The sequence below is a fragment of the Equus quagga genome, chromosome 1 (assembly GCF_021613505.1).
Source record: "Equus quagga isolate Etosha38 chromosome 1, UCLA_HA_Equagga_1.0, whole genome shotgun sequence".
NCBI classification, from domain to species: domain Eukaryota; kingdom Metazoa; phylum Chordata; class Mammalia; order Perissodactyla; family Equidae; genus Equus; species Equus quagga.
Window position 1 is genome coordinate 6,768,489 of NC_060267.1, and position 12,978 is coordinate 6,781,466.

The 12,978-nt window shown below is 43.2% G+C and overlaps 1 protein-coding gene across 1 annotated transcript in view; it reads left to right on the forward strand.

Moving 5' to 3' along the window:
• The window catches only part of PPM1H (protein phosphatase, Mg2+/Mn2+ dependent 1H), a 231,190-nt gene that overhangs the window by 647 nt on the left and 217,565 nt on the right, over positions 1-12,978 (forward strand). The window contains exon 2 of the mRNA XM_046673877.1: positions 18-367. Within this exon, the coding sequence (XP_046529833.1) occupies positions 132-367 (236 nt within the window). The 5' untranslated portion in view covers positions 18-131. The remainder of the gene's footprint in view (positions 1-17; positions 368-12,978) is intronic.

A 12,978-nucleotide genomic window follows, 5' to 3' on the forward strand; every position in this document is an offset into this window, starting at 1 on the left:
GGCCCGGCGCGCGGGAGGCCGGGGCTCGGCCCCCTGCGGCACTAGGCTCGGCGCGGCGCGCCCGCCGCAGCCTGCATGCCCCGCGCTGCGCCTCGCCTGCCCGCCCCGCCGCGGCCGGGCGCCGGAGTAATATGCTCACGCGGGTGAAATCTGCCGTGGCCAATTTCATGGGCGGCATCATGGCTGGCGGCTCCGGCTCCGAGCACGGCGGCGGAGGCTCGGACCTGCCCCTGCGCTTCCCCTACGGGCGGCCCGAGTTCCTGGGGCTGTCTCAGGACGAGGTGGAGTGCAGCGCCGACCACATCGCCCGCCCCATCCTCATCCTCAAGGAGACCCGGCGGCTGCCCTGGGCCACTGGCTACGCAGAGTGAGTGCAGCGACACCCGCGGCGCCCCTGCTCTCCTCGCGGCCCTTCCCCGCACGGTTCCAGCCCTCCTCTCCTGGTTCCTCGGCCCCGGGGCTCTCCGCTGGCTGCCGGCGCCCAGGCCTCGGCGGGGACCTCTTTACTCACACCTGCCCTTCCTCTCTTCTCCCAGTCCCCTTCCCCCAGCCCCAAGGACGCCGCGTCTCCGGCCGGGTGTGGGTGGTAGATGGGGGGTGGCGGCGCTGGACCGTGGGAAAGCTAGGGTTGGACGGGTCTACGAATTCGGGGGCTGTGACACTTGAAAGAAAGTGCGTAGAACCGCTCTGCTGAAGTTTGAAACACAGCAGGGAAATCTGGCAGCCGTGCCCCCACCCCTCAAAAAAAAAAATCTCTGTGCCTCCGCGCGAAGTTTGCGGGGTAGAGCCGGGGGGAGCTGTCGCTGCACCTGGGGGCGGGTGTCTGGGCCCCGGCGGCGGCCGCGCGCGCCTGCTCGGTTGCTCATCTCGGAAGGTCTCAGTTTCTCCGACTGCAGCCTAAGAGCTCCTCGCTTCTCCTTTAGCAGGTAGTAAAACCCTGCGCGTTCCGCAAATGCCAGTACTACTTCCCCGGGTCCTTGGGGAGGGGGAAACTTACTCCGGGCGTCTCCTGAGAGCGTCCTGGTAATCAGCTGCGGCGATTAAGCGAGCGTCTGGGTGATTTACTATTTCAAGAAGCGACTGGGTTAGGTTGACGACCTGGAGTGGAACTGGGGAAGGAGACAGGAGGATTTTAATGGCCTCCCCCCACTCTACAGCTCCTCCTTTTTGACTGTTAATGACTGTTTTATGAATGGTAGGGTAAGTAAGGTTTCTCCCCCTATTCGGCCTCATGAAACTGGGAAACTCGGAAGGTGGAGTTTAGGAGATCCCGCGGTTAACAATGACCCTGGGGGCGCAACAGCGGCCGCGAACCCCCGGCGCCCGCACACCTGCCCCTTTTCCTTTAACTCCATCCGCTCTCTAATCCCGGCCCTCCCCTCCCCGTGCACAGCCGCGCCCGCTGATTGGTTCAGCCGGGAACCAATGGGCTCTCCTGACGCCGGGGCGCTTAGATGCTGACCGCGTTTGGTGGCCCGGATACCCCCGGGCCCGCATGGTTCCCGACGCTCCGGGTTCCGGTGCGAGAGGTGGCTTGGGAGACGCTCTGCCTAGCATCTCGAATTCTCTTTTCCTTCCCCTTTCATCATATAACCTTTTCTTCTCGGGCTGAAATAGAATACGTGTATAAATGGGGATAGACGGCTGGAGTGTGAGAGAGAGCGAGGCAACAGAAGTGAGAGTGATGGGTGTAAAACAATAAAAATTAACACAATAAAGGACAAGCCTGGCAGAGAACGTTGCGGGTGGGGAGGTACAAAACAGCATCGTAACAGGAGAAAGCCAAGGCAGAAATTGACCCCTGTGTAAGGAAAGACCTACAGGATGAAAAATGCTTGCCAAAACATACCAAGCACTATTTATTTTTCCTTTCTTTCTTTCTTTTTTTTTTCTGAGGAAGATTTGCCATGAGCTAACATCTGTGCCAATCTTCCTCTATTTTGTATGTGGGTCATTGCCACAGCGTGACTGTGGAGGAGTGGTGTATGTCCCCATCCAGGGTCAGAACTGGTGTCCAAAGCAAAGCCAGCCCAACTTAACCACTAGGCCAGGGGCTGGCCCCCCAAGCACCATTTCCTGACTGAAATAAAAGAAACGTTGTTTAAAAGCCCATTTGGACCCTTTGCAAGACAAAAACCAATTTGGAGGCATACTCTGTCCTACAGTTGGCCGGGGGAGGGGGCGAGCCGTGTGTCTGCCAAAACCCTGAATGTGTAGGGCCAGTTGTCCCTCCACTGGGTTTCCCAGGACAGGGGTTCCTGTCTGAGAGGATAAGCAGGAAGGAAAGGAAAGGGGGAAGAAGCAAGCTGTTTCAGAATTTTGGGATCTTATGGTAGGCACATGATGTGCCAAGGACCGAAAAGAACATCACGGAACCTGAAATGAGACATCCGGGAGGGACTACACTTCCAGGGCTGGGTCTCCTTCTGGCTGGGCCTCAGCACGCTTATCTCTAAGAAGGTCATCTCTTCCTAGACCAGGATGTGAGGGTTACAAGGGCCACTGTGAAATGTTTAGTTTTTAAAATTAGTTATAAAATCAGTACATGCTTGTTAATTCAAGCAAAGACCTATATACAAATATAAGCCAGCCTCCCCACCCCCCCACCCAGGGGTAGCGGCAGTTCAGTGTTGGAGGGGCGTGCTTGCCTTTCTAGACTTCTTTGGATGCACCTATAAATATGTATCATGCGGTTTTTTTTTCCTTACCCAAATAGTCTCATCCAAAGGATGTTATTCTTTAGCATTTTCACAAAACACTATGTCACGCACTTTATTCCAAGTCAACACATATAGATTACTTCATTCTTCTAAAATGTATGCACAGTACTAGTAATAGCTAACATAGTTAGTGCTTACTGGCTAGTGCTTACACTGTTTGCAAGATTGTATCATATCATTCGATTCTCACAACAACCCTACAAGGTAGGCACTAACATTCCCCTTTTATAGATGAGGATACAGAAGCACCGAACGGTTCGACTTGCTAGTCATACCACCTTAGTTAACCTGTAGTTGAACCCAAGCAGTCTGACTCCAGAGCCCACAACCCCCACCTACCCTTACAGCGTATTAGATTATGCACGTCCATCTGCACCCGGGATTAACCACTAACGTTGTCTTGCCATCTCCTTCTGCCAGATGTTGCACTATATCACTTCCTCAAACCTTGAACTATTGTTTATCTTCCTGCAAAAATACATCCTGAGTGATCAAAATGGCTGCAATAGGGAAGGAGAAAGAAAGACAAGTAGAAACTGTGGCTGTGATCACCAGCTGCTACCAGTAACACTGCCCTGTGCTACAGGACCTCCTGGGGGAGGAATTCTCTGTGTTCTAGAAGGTAGCTGAGAGGGATAGAATTGACAAGAAGATTACTCAGAGAGTCGGGATAAGAGGGTGCTAGTGAGCCAAGGCCTGAATCACAAGTGTTTTGCTTAACTTTCTAGAAAGTGAGCTACTTTCTCAGCCTTCCTGCGGAGGAATAATTGGCATCACTTGATGACTGAGGTGTTAGAAGAGAGTTGAGCTCTAGTGTTGATGACCTTTTGGGTGGTAGAAAAATTAAGGAGAAATGGTCTGTTTTTTGCCACTTATTGTTATTCCCTTTCAAGAAGAGATACTCTCTTGGTTAGAGAACTAGAGAATTAAGCAATCCCTGTAAGTTTTGGGGATCTAGAAATTGAGGACCCTCATGTATTAATTCAATATTTGTTGGCATTGTGCTGGGTGGAATTTCCTGGCTGCTCAAAACGCTTCCTATTGTGGCTGAAAAATTTAACCACTTGATTATGGGCTCTATGCTAGGTTGTAAAGCATTGCAGTTACAGATAACATCCCCAGGGCTAAAATCTTTCCAAAAACATGCATTAGCAAGTTTTATTTTTTAGTTTGGCTTTGAAATCCCTGACTTAGCCTGTTAGATCTGCTCAGAGAGCCCCCATGGGAAGAACAGTCTGGCCCAGAGACCCCACAAGGCAGCTGCTTCCTTCTGTCCCTCCGTCTAAATACCATCCACCTGGCCACTGTGCTCCTGGAAGTCAGTTCAGTTTTTAATGGGTTAGAAGCCCATTTTGACTTTTTCTTTTTAACCTGTTTGCCCAACCTTTCTCCCCTCGATGGTCAGTTGGTCTTAGAGATAGAAGTGGACATGGAGTTTATGCTTGAAACTACGGCTGCAGAGAATGGGCAGTACTCTGCGTATGAAAGCATCATAGTCAAGTTTTTATCCGTGATAAATGTACAAGAAAGAATAAATGACAATTATAGCATAATTTTACTTAGGTTATAGCTATGACTCTACAATTTTTTCTTCTAGAACTTTTCTCATAAAAGTGTCCTGGACATGGGTACAAAAAAAAGCTACTTTGAGAGTTTCTGTTAAATGTACATTACACAAGTTCTTTGTGTCATGCAAAGTTCAAAATTGTGAAATTTTTGATGAAATAACCCTATTTAAATCCAGCACACAGCTCACAAGTGTTCAGATTTATTTTGGAATCTGTGGGCTGTTCTGTCTCCTAGTCATTGGCACTAATTAGCAATTACCAGTAAATTGCGTTAGTTGGCTGTGTGGTGGTGATGACAGAGAGAGCACTATTTCTCTCTTGCCCCAAAGCTCAGAAATCCCCTGGCCTTTCTTTTCCCCTTCAAATCTCCTCTTGCACACCCAGGCATCTTACACCTGTTACAGAGCTCCTGCCTGGGAACTTCCTGTTTGATTCTTGCAACTGGAGAACCTTGAGCTTCTCCACTTCTTATTGTATACAGATAAAAAGAAGGGGAGGGGACCTTATTTAACAGAGCTCTCCATATCACTTATTTGCAGACGACTCAGAAGTCGAAAGTAGTCTAAAATATTTCACCTACTTTTCTGGTAACCTGTGCAAGGTATTAATTTCCTGTTTTAAAGCAGGTGGCTAAGCTCGCCTCCATTTTTCAGATTTAATGTTATAAGTCATCCTCTCTGGGGTGGAGCTCCTAGACTGTCACTTTTCATAGGGAAATAGATCAGCTTCCTTCAAACACTAGTGATGCTTCAAGCAGATGCTTTCCTAGAGGTGGTTTATTCTGTGTGTCAGCCCATTAGGTAGACATCATTTCCGATATTGCCCCACTACACACTGCTTCCTAATTGTGGTTACTAAGTTAAGTTGATAACTTAAAACTAACTGCATACTGCAGTTTTCTAAAAATATATTATCGAAGACAATTTTGTGTTGAGCTGTAATTGACGTATAGCCTTTAGCTTCAGGTGTACAACGTGATGATTTGATGTTTGTATATATTGCGAAATGATCACCACAGTAAGTCCACTTCATACCCATCACTACACAGTTACAAAACAAAACTTTTCTTCTTGTGATGAGAACTTTTAAGATTCACTCTTAGCAACTTTCAAAGAGGCGATACAGTATTATTAACTATAGTCACCATGCTGTACATTACATCCTAAGACTTATTTATTTTGTAACCAGAAGGTTGTACCTTTTGACCACCTTCACCCAATTTGCCCCCTGCCTCTGGCAACCATCAGTCTATTCTCTGTGAGGGGTTTTGTGTGTGTGTGTGTGTGTGTGTGTGTGTGTGTGTGGTGTTGTTGTTTTTTAAGTTTCCATATATAAGTGAGATCATGTGGTATTTGCCTTTCTCTGTCTTATTTCAGTTAGCATAATGCCCACAAGGTCCATCCATGTCGTCACAAATGGCAGAATTTCTTTTTTTATGGAAGAATAATATTCCGTTTTATATATGTACCACATCTTCTTTATCCATTCATCCATCGATGGGCACTTAGGTTGTTTTTATATCTTGGCTGTTGTAAATAATGCTGCAATGAACATGGGGTGCAGATATCTTTTTGGGTTAGTATTGTCTTTTCCTTTGGATAAATACCTAGAAGTGAAATTGCTGGATCATATGGTAGTTCTATTTTTAATTTTTTGAGGAAGCTTCATACCATTTTCCATAGTGGCTGTACCAATTTACATTCTGAACAGTGCACAAGGGTTCCCTTTTTTCCACATCCTTGCCAACACTTGTTATTTCTTGTCTTTTTGATAATAGCCATTATAACAGGTGTGAGGTGATATCTCATTGTGATTTTGATTTGCATTTCCCTGATGATTAGTGATGTTGAGCACCTTTTCACGTACCTGTTGGCCATCTATATGTTTTTGGAAAAATGTCTATTCAGATCTTCTGCCCATTTTTAAAAATCAGATTGTTTGTTTTTTTGCTGTTGAATTGTATGAGTTCTTTATATATTTTGGATATTAACCTCTTATCAGAGATGGGATTTGCAAATATTTTTTCCCATCCAGTAGGTTACCTTTTCATTTGTTGATGGCTCCCTTGCTGTGCAGAAGCTTTTAGGTTTGATGTAGTCCCACATGTTTGTTTTTGTTTTTATTGCCTTTGCTTTTGGTGTTAAATCCAAAAAATCATCACCAGGACCAATGTCAAGAGGCTTACCGCCAATGTTTTCTTCTAGGAGTTTTATGGTTTAGGTCTTACATTTAAGTCTTTAATTCATTTCAAGTTAAGTTTTGTGTATGGTGTAAGATAGTGGTCCAGTTTCATTCTTTTGCCTGTGACTGTCCAGTTTTCCCAACACAACTTATTGGAGAAACTGGCCTTTCTCCATTGTATATTCTTGGCTCCTTTGTTGTAAATTAATTGACCATATATGTGTGGGTTTATTTCTGGACTCTCGATTCTGTTCCATTGATCTATGTGTCTGTTTTCATGTCAATAGCATGCTGTTTTGATTACTATAGCTTTGTAGTATAGTTTGAAATCAGGGAGCATGATGCCTCCAGCTTTTTTCTTCTTAAGATTGCTTTGACTTTTCAGGGTCTTTTGTGGTTTCGTACAAATTTTCAGATTGTTTGTTCTGTCTCTGTGAAAAATGTCATTGGAATTTTGGTGGGGATTTGCATTGAATCTGTATATTGCTTTGGGTAGTATGGGCATTTTAACAGAATTCTTCCAATCTGTGAATGCTGGATATCTTTCCATCTTTTTGTATCATCTTCAATTTCTTTCATCAGCGTCTTGCAGTTTTCACTGTACATGTCTTTTACCTCTTTGGTTAAATTTATTCCTAGGTATTTTATTCTTTTTGGTGCAATTGTAAATGAGATTGTTTTCTTAATTTCTCCTGGTTCATTGTTAGTATATAGAAACACAACTGACTTTTGTATATTGATTTTGTATCCTACAACTTTACTGAATTTGTTATTTCTAACAGCTTTTTGGTGAAGTCTTTAGGAATTTCTATATGTAATATCATACAATATCTCTAAGTAGTGACAGTTTTTATGTTTTCTTTTCTAATCAGGATGGCTTTTCTTTCTTTGTCTTCCCTAATTGCTCTGGCTGACACTTCCAGTACTATGTTGAATAAAAGTGGTGAAGGTTGGGCATCCTTGTCTTGTTCCTGATCTTAAAGGAAAAGATTTCAGCTTTTCACCATTGACTATGATATTAGCTCTGGGCTTGTCGTATATGGCCTTTACTATGTTGAGGTATATTCCCTCTGTACCCACTTTGTTGAGAGTTTTTATCATAAATGGATGTTGAATTTTGTTAAATGCTTTTTCTGCGTCTATTGAGATGATCATATGATTTTTATCCTTCATTTTCTTAATGTAGTGTATTACATTGATTGATTTGCGTATGTTGAACCATCCTTGCATCCCTGGAATAAATCCCACTTGATCATGGTATAGGATCCTTTTAATGTATTGTCGAATTTGTTTAGCTAATATGTGTTTGAGGAGTGTTGCATCTATGTTCATCAGGGATATTGGCCTGTAATTTTCTTTGCTGTGGTATCCCTGTCTGGTTTTGGTATCAGAGTAATGCTGGCCTCATAAATGAGTTTGACAGTGTTCCCTCTTCTATTTTTTGGAAGAATTTGAGAAGGAAGGACAAATTACTTTTAAAAGAAGAAATCTTTTAATTCTTGATGTTTGGTGAAATTAAGAAATCAAGTGCCTGTATAATTTTCTCTGATTTGCTTAATTTGATATTTTCCCCCTTTGAATTTATGCCATCCTCTTTCAGGAAATAAACACCATTCATCTTCTTCTATTACTTCTGTCATTCAGTCAGTGAAATCATTCATTCCTAGTATGTGTCAAGTGTTGGTCTTATGCTGGGTCCATAGTATAAGACATAGTCACCATCCTTAAGAAAATTTTATGGCATAGTCTTTTCCCCTTCAGTGTCATTCTTTGAAATTAAATTAAAATGAAATCATGGACTATTAAGGTTAAAACAGACTAGCATTATGGGAGGTTGTTTGTTTTTTGTTTTTTTTTTTGTTGTGTTTTTGCTGAGGAAGATTTGCTATGAGCTAACATCCATTGCCAATCTTCCTCTCTCTTTTGTATGTGAGCCTCCACCACAGCATGGCCACTGACAGACGAGTGGTGTAGGTCTGTGCCCAGGAACTGAACCTGGGCCACTGAAGCAGAGCCTGTGAACTTAACCACTAGGCGACTGGGGCGGGGCCCTGTTTGTTTTGTTTTTAATGTCTTAATGCTTCTGGGCAATTTCAAATCTCAGTATTTAAAGTCTTTAAGTCACACTAGGGAAGCAAACAGCTCTTTCCAGAAAGCATTGTGATTAGCTGCCAAGTTCTCTGTACCTGGAGGTCCCAAGATGTTTATACATAGCTGTCTAAAGTTATGAGTAAAGAAAAAATTATCTGATCCTTGTTAAAATGGTAAGGAAGGCTTTATTCAAGACTATTGCAATAGGGGTCTTGTAATAGAGGAGAGAGAGCAGACTCAGCTCCAAATACAGCAAAGACAGCTGGGGATTTATAGCCCATGAGCAGAGTGAGGAGGTCAGTGGATCGGAACTTACTGGGAGGAGACATCAAGGGTAGGGGGCTTCTTGCTGAAGGCAGGTCAAGGCAGGAGATGAGGAAGAGGATCAGATGTCAAAGGTGATCAGATTTGACTGCTAAGCGGGGACTTAAAAAACCAAATCTGTTATCCACTGTCACCAACATGTCATGAAATAAAGGATATTTTAAAACCAGAAGCGCAGAGGCATTAAATCTCAGCAAAAAAGAACAGTTCTTAGTGTTTTGAAAATGCTGTGATATTTTGCCTGTTTTTCGAAGTTTTCGCAGAACCATAAAACCGTATGTTTTACCTGTCCTGTAGGATTCCTAAGGCCCTTTCCTGTTTTAGACTCTGTGAATTCCTGGGGTTAGGTTAAGAACCACTGTCTGCCCTTCCAGACTGAGGCTTTCCCTAGTGGGCCCTACGTCTCCTGTATTGTGATTACAATTTTGAATTATTGTCCCCCAGCACTTTATTATGAACATTTTCAAACATTCAGAAAAGTTGAAACCGTTATGTGCTTAGCACCCATGCGCGCATCATCTAGATTCTACAATGCACGTTTCTCCGTATCTGCTTAATCCTTCGCCTATCCGCCAATCCATTCTTGTTCTCTTTAAATGTTTCCTTTACTCCAATGACTTGGATTTATGCTATTAAGTTATTTTCCACAGTAAATTAAAAATTAGATTTGAGTAGTTTGACATCCTCAGTTTAGAAAACCACGAAACAGTGGGGTCCTCATCCACGTCGCAGGGCACCCCAGGTTTAACTTGTAGAGCATTGGCACCCTGCAAATGCTCCCTCAGTCCATACACTTTCCGTAACTTAGCATTCATGCGACTGAGAGCTTTACGTGGGGTCAAACTGAAAAGGAGAAAGAAATGACACATCTCTTTGCTCTGCTCCTGTTTAATGAAATCAGTAGGAAGTTTGTTTAAAACTTGAGTCTCTCCTCATTTCAGCTAGGAGCCAGTCAGGTCAATACTGTCTGAGGGGTGCTCTAGTAAAGGCTTAATATGTTGCCTGAAAAGGGCTTATGATGAATAGACACCATGGCACTGTGTTCTCCTTACTTCTGAAGTGTGTATTGTCCACTAGGAGGCTTAGCAGAATCGAAGTACTTGCTGAATTGCTCTTCTTCTGGTGTGGTCAGATCAAGTGGGGCTTCTGGAATGTGAATCCGTAGTGCTTTCTTTGTTATACTATTTCTGACTTAGTTTTCTCTAAATGGCTGTAAAATTAAAATGCTTACCTGTATTTTTGTCTCTGTGTGGACTTTATGCTTCCTTATTTATGAGAGAGAATAGTGCTCCCACCAGCTCACAGCCAAATGGCTCTGGAGGATTGCCAAGGCCTTGCCGTGTGACTTAGAAGTAAGCTTCTGTTTTCCATGTTAATAAAAGAGGAAAATGAGTCCCAGAGAGAACCTGAGTTACTCTAGCATCTCATGTTGTCCCAGGATCCTGGCGACCACCATGGAGTCATTGAACCTGACCATTCATTGTGTGAAATTATTCATTAATAAAAAGACTTCGTATCCCCGCAAACGAAATGTCACAGAAGAGAGTGTAAGGTACTTTATTACTCAAAGGAAACCAATAAGGCCTAATCTCCAGGTGGCTTTAAATTGGATAAGGGTATATTAACACATCAAGTTTTGTCTAAAAGGATGCTTTTCAAAGCTTTGTAAAATAGTTCTATTGAGTATAATAGGCTTTCTTAATTATACTTAACTTTCTTAGGATATGTGCATTTCCCAAGTATAAGAGTCCAGATCTTGTCAAAATTACCATCTTTTCTAAACTCAGAAGTGCTTTTTTTTTGTATTTTAATGTTTTTGGAAACCCTGTAAGTCTTAAATCCAACCTGTACATTTTATGTCGTGGTGTTTTCTCGAAGTTAATAAATAGATCATGTGTTTTACTATTAATGGCTACTTAGAAGTGAGGAAACATACTTAGGAATTCTGAATGATGGAGCTCAAATCATCAGTCAGGTTTTATGCACCAGCCCCTTTTAAAATTTACTTTGGGAGTTCTGTTACCTAAGTTCTTATGTTACTGAAACACAATCAGGTTTTAATGGGAACTTTTCAAGTTAGTGACCCTTGGGGGCCGAGAAGGCTGCCCACACTCGGCACAGCATGTTCCCTTGCTGCTCCCTGGCCCCGTGGGCTCTCGTGGTGGCTGTCCTGGGGGAGTGTGTGCATCAATGGTTTGCACAAGTCAGGCCTAACGGACCTTGCTGGATGGGCAGTGTCATCAATCATCACAGGCCTGTAGGGCAGACAGAGAGGCCAATTTTTTGCCGAGCTGAGAGGACCAAAATGATTTGTGTACTCTACTGTCCTTTCAGGGTGTTGACAAATAGTCATTTAAGCTATTGAAAAATGGTGTGTCTTTCCCATATAACCTTTTTCGTATAAGTAGAGAGAGAAAAAAATCTCAAGTGATAAATTGACTTTTTTTTAATAAAAATGCTGTGGATTATTGAATTACTGTATTTAACTGGTCCGCTATGGTGTACTAATAGTCTGTTACCTTTTTGAAAAGGTGAACATTGACAAATTATGTTTAGAACACACAGATGGCAAAAATAAAAGATAGAAAATAAATGTTTAGTAGGAAGCAGATTTTGAGGTACAGTGAATATGAACAGCCCATAAGAGGATATCAGGGGAGGAAGGGAACCAAAATGATATTAGTATAGAAAGAATTATTAGAAGTTTTTTTAAAATATAAAAGAGGAAATAGCTACACTATTTTGTTGCAAATAAGTAGCCTGTGAGGATGAACTCTAAAATATATGTTTGGGAAAAATTGAGCAATTTATCAGCCTTTTAGGACAACGTTTACCCCATAAGTAGGGTTCAGAATAAAGCCACAGAGCCAGAGTAGATGGCCTCTTGGCACCTTCCTTGTGGTTATTAACAACGGGGCCAGGCTCCCCTGTCGTTAGAACCAGGTGTCTGGAGCTGGGCTGGCAATTCAGTGCAGCAGCAAATGGGAAGAAAAGATTTGGCAACTCGGACTAGAGCAGCTGGTGTTTATCTTCCAAACTATCTAGGGGCTCAGATGGAAATTGCATGGGCCTGTGGTTGAAGCCCTGGCTCTCCTCTCCCCGTGCCCCCGGTCATCTGGCCACACTGGCTGTCTCCCACTGCACATACCACCTGAAGCCTGCCTGCTGCTGGGCCCCCCTTGGAGGCACCACGGGCTGTCACTCGTCTCCAGTGGAGCTGTGGGTTCCCTCCAGTCCTGGTTCCCAACCTTCTCACCAGCATGGACCTTTTTATTTTCTTCTTGGATGGGTCCCTTGTAAAGATTTTGTCCAGCAAGCTGTATAAACTAATTATGAAGTTGCCCACTGAAAAGTAACTTTAACCAGACACATCTTCTAGTCAGCAGGAAGGGGAAGGATGGTGGTCATCTCATTGAACACTCTAGCCAAAAGCAGAGGATTAACCTGTGTTTCAGTTCCTGTGTGAGTCCTCATTGCTCACCATCTATTTTTCATTAGCTTTTTTTCCTTCATTATTTTCAGCGGCTTAGGTCTCCTTTGGCTACCTTCCTGCATCCTTAAGGAGCCTGGATCACAAGTTGAAACTCTGCCAACAGGTGTGGCTTTTGCACCCACCCCTGGGTTTTCAGCCAGGTGTGCTCAGATTCCTGTCAAGATCATTCTGTTTGGGATTCAGATGTGTAACACCTTCCTTGAGTCCCCGATGTCCTTTCCCTTGTTGAAAAGCTATGTGTTAATAGTTTTATTTTCTTGGCTCAGAAGTGCCAAAGTTGCCTAAGAGGCCTGATGCTTGTCAGCTACAAGTTTAATTAAATTCGTGCTGAGAGTATGATTTTCTCTAGCAGAGAGTTTTGACCCTTGGGCAAAAGTTTATTTTGTTAAAATTTCTATCATCCACTGGCTATGGGTGAGAAGAACTTAAAAACGCCTTCAGATGTCCATTAACCTGCCAAGGTTGAGGAACGCATTGATTCCTCTGAGCACAGGAGTTATTCTTTTAAATGATACGCTTTTTTTCTCTCATAACAGAATTGCTATGTTTTCTTTGTAGGCACTTTCAAATTCTCATCAGTACTATGAAGAATGTAAAAATT